This window comes from Colobus angolensis, unplaced genomic scaffold (genome assembly GCF_000951035.1).
Source record: "Colobus angolensis palliatus isolate OR3802 unplaced genomic scaffold, Cang.pa_1.0 Scaffold2, whole genome shotgun sequence".
Lineage (NCBI taxonomy): Eukaryota > Metazoa > Chordata > Mammalia > Primates > Cercopithecidae > Colobus > Colobus angolensis.
In genome coordinates this window covers 19,876,351-19,877,337 of record NW_012115154.1, presented here as the reverse complement: position 1 = coordinate 19,877,337, position 987 = coordinate 19,876,351, and the positions used below count along the sequence as shown (strand labels likewise).

The window sequence follows — 987 nt, the reverse complement described above, 5'->3', positions numbered from 1 at the left end:
GCCCCCTCCGGCGCGCAGGACCGCGAGCGCTGCCGCCAGAACTTCTGCCAGCGGCCGCCCGTAGCCAAATTGCGCAGAGGGCTCGCCTTGCACCTCCTCTTCCCCCGCCGCCCTCCCTTTCGCCCAGAAAGGAGGACGGACCCAGCTGCAGGCTCCGAGCTGGTTTATTCTGCGGCCGAGGATTACATTTATGCACGAACGGTCTCACTGGCTCCAGATTCCCCACTTGGGCACAGGCATAGGAGGGTTGTTTTCCAAATTGCTGGTTTTAATTGCACCTGCCTTTCAGATTACCTCTGGGAATCTGTGGGAGGAGCTGAGAGGGTGGAAAATGTTTCTTCCCTTTGCAAAAGGAAGAAAACTTTGTCACCCAGCGGGAGACCTCAGCCACGCGTAACCCGCGAGACACCAGAACCCGGACGGGCTTTGACTGATTCTGCCTGCGAGGTCTCCGTAGGAAAGGACGCTTGAACTCGGCGCTCCGGCGGCGGCGGCACGAGTTCCCTGCTCACCCTCCCTCCCCGCGGAAGTCTCCACGAGCTGGCTTCAGGGTGTAACAGAGCGCGCGGCTCCAGTCCGACGGCAGCGGCCGGGGGAGGGAAGGAGGGGACGGAACCCCCGAGGAGTTACCCAGAAGCAACTTCTGGTTAGAGTTATGGGAAGCGCGGTTATGGACACCAAGAAGAAAAAAGATGTTTCCAGCCCCGGCGGGAGCGGCGGCAAGAAAAATGCCAGCCAGAAGAGGCGTTCTCTGCGCGTGCACATTCCGGTGAGTCCCAGCACTCGGTCCCCTGCTCCCCAGCCCTCCTGTCGCTCCGGTCCCCGGCGCCGAAGCGGTTAACGCTGGACGCCCCGTTCGCGCCGTGCGTGCCCCTCCTGTCACTTCGGGCGGCTCGGGGAAAGGGTAGAGGGACAGGGCCCGAGCTGGGCTGGCGGAGCCGGGGCTCGATCTCTCTCTCTGCCCGCGTGCAGCCCGGGCTGGGGCTC

The 987-nt window shown here is 63.5% G+C and overlaps 1 protein-coding gene and 1 long non-coding RNA gene across 2 annotated transcripts in view; one reads left to right on the top strand and one right to left on the bottom strand.

The window, feature by feature from the left end:
• The window catches only part of LOC105511347, a 2,135-nt gene extending 1,895 nt beyond the window's left edge, over positions 1-240 (bottom strand). The window contains exon 1 of the long non-coding RNA XR_001001703.1: positions 142-240. This is a non-coding gene — a long non-coding RNA (uncharacterized LOC105511347). The remainder of the gene's footprint in view (positions 1-141) is intronic.
• Positions 1-987, top strand: part of PRKAG2 (protein kinase, AMP-activated, gamma 2 non-catalytic subunit) — a 320,828-nt gene continuing 319,841 nt past the window's right edge. Inside the window, exon 1 of the mRNA XM_011941517.1 lies at positions 1-769. Within this exon, the coding sequence (XP_011796907.1) occupies positions 656-769 (114 nt within the window). The 5' untranslated portion in view covers positions 1-655. The remainder of the gene's footprint in view (positions 770-987) is intronic.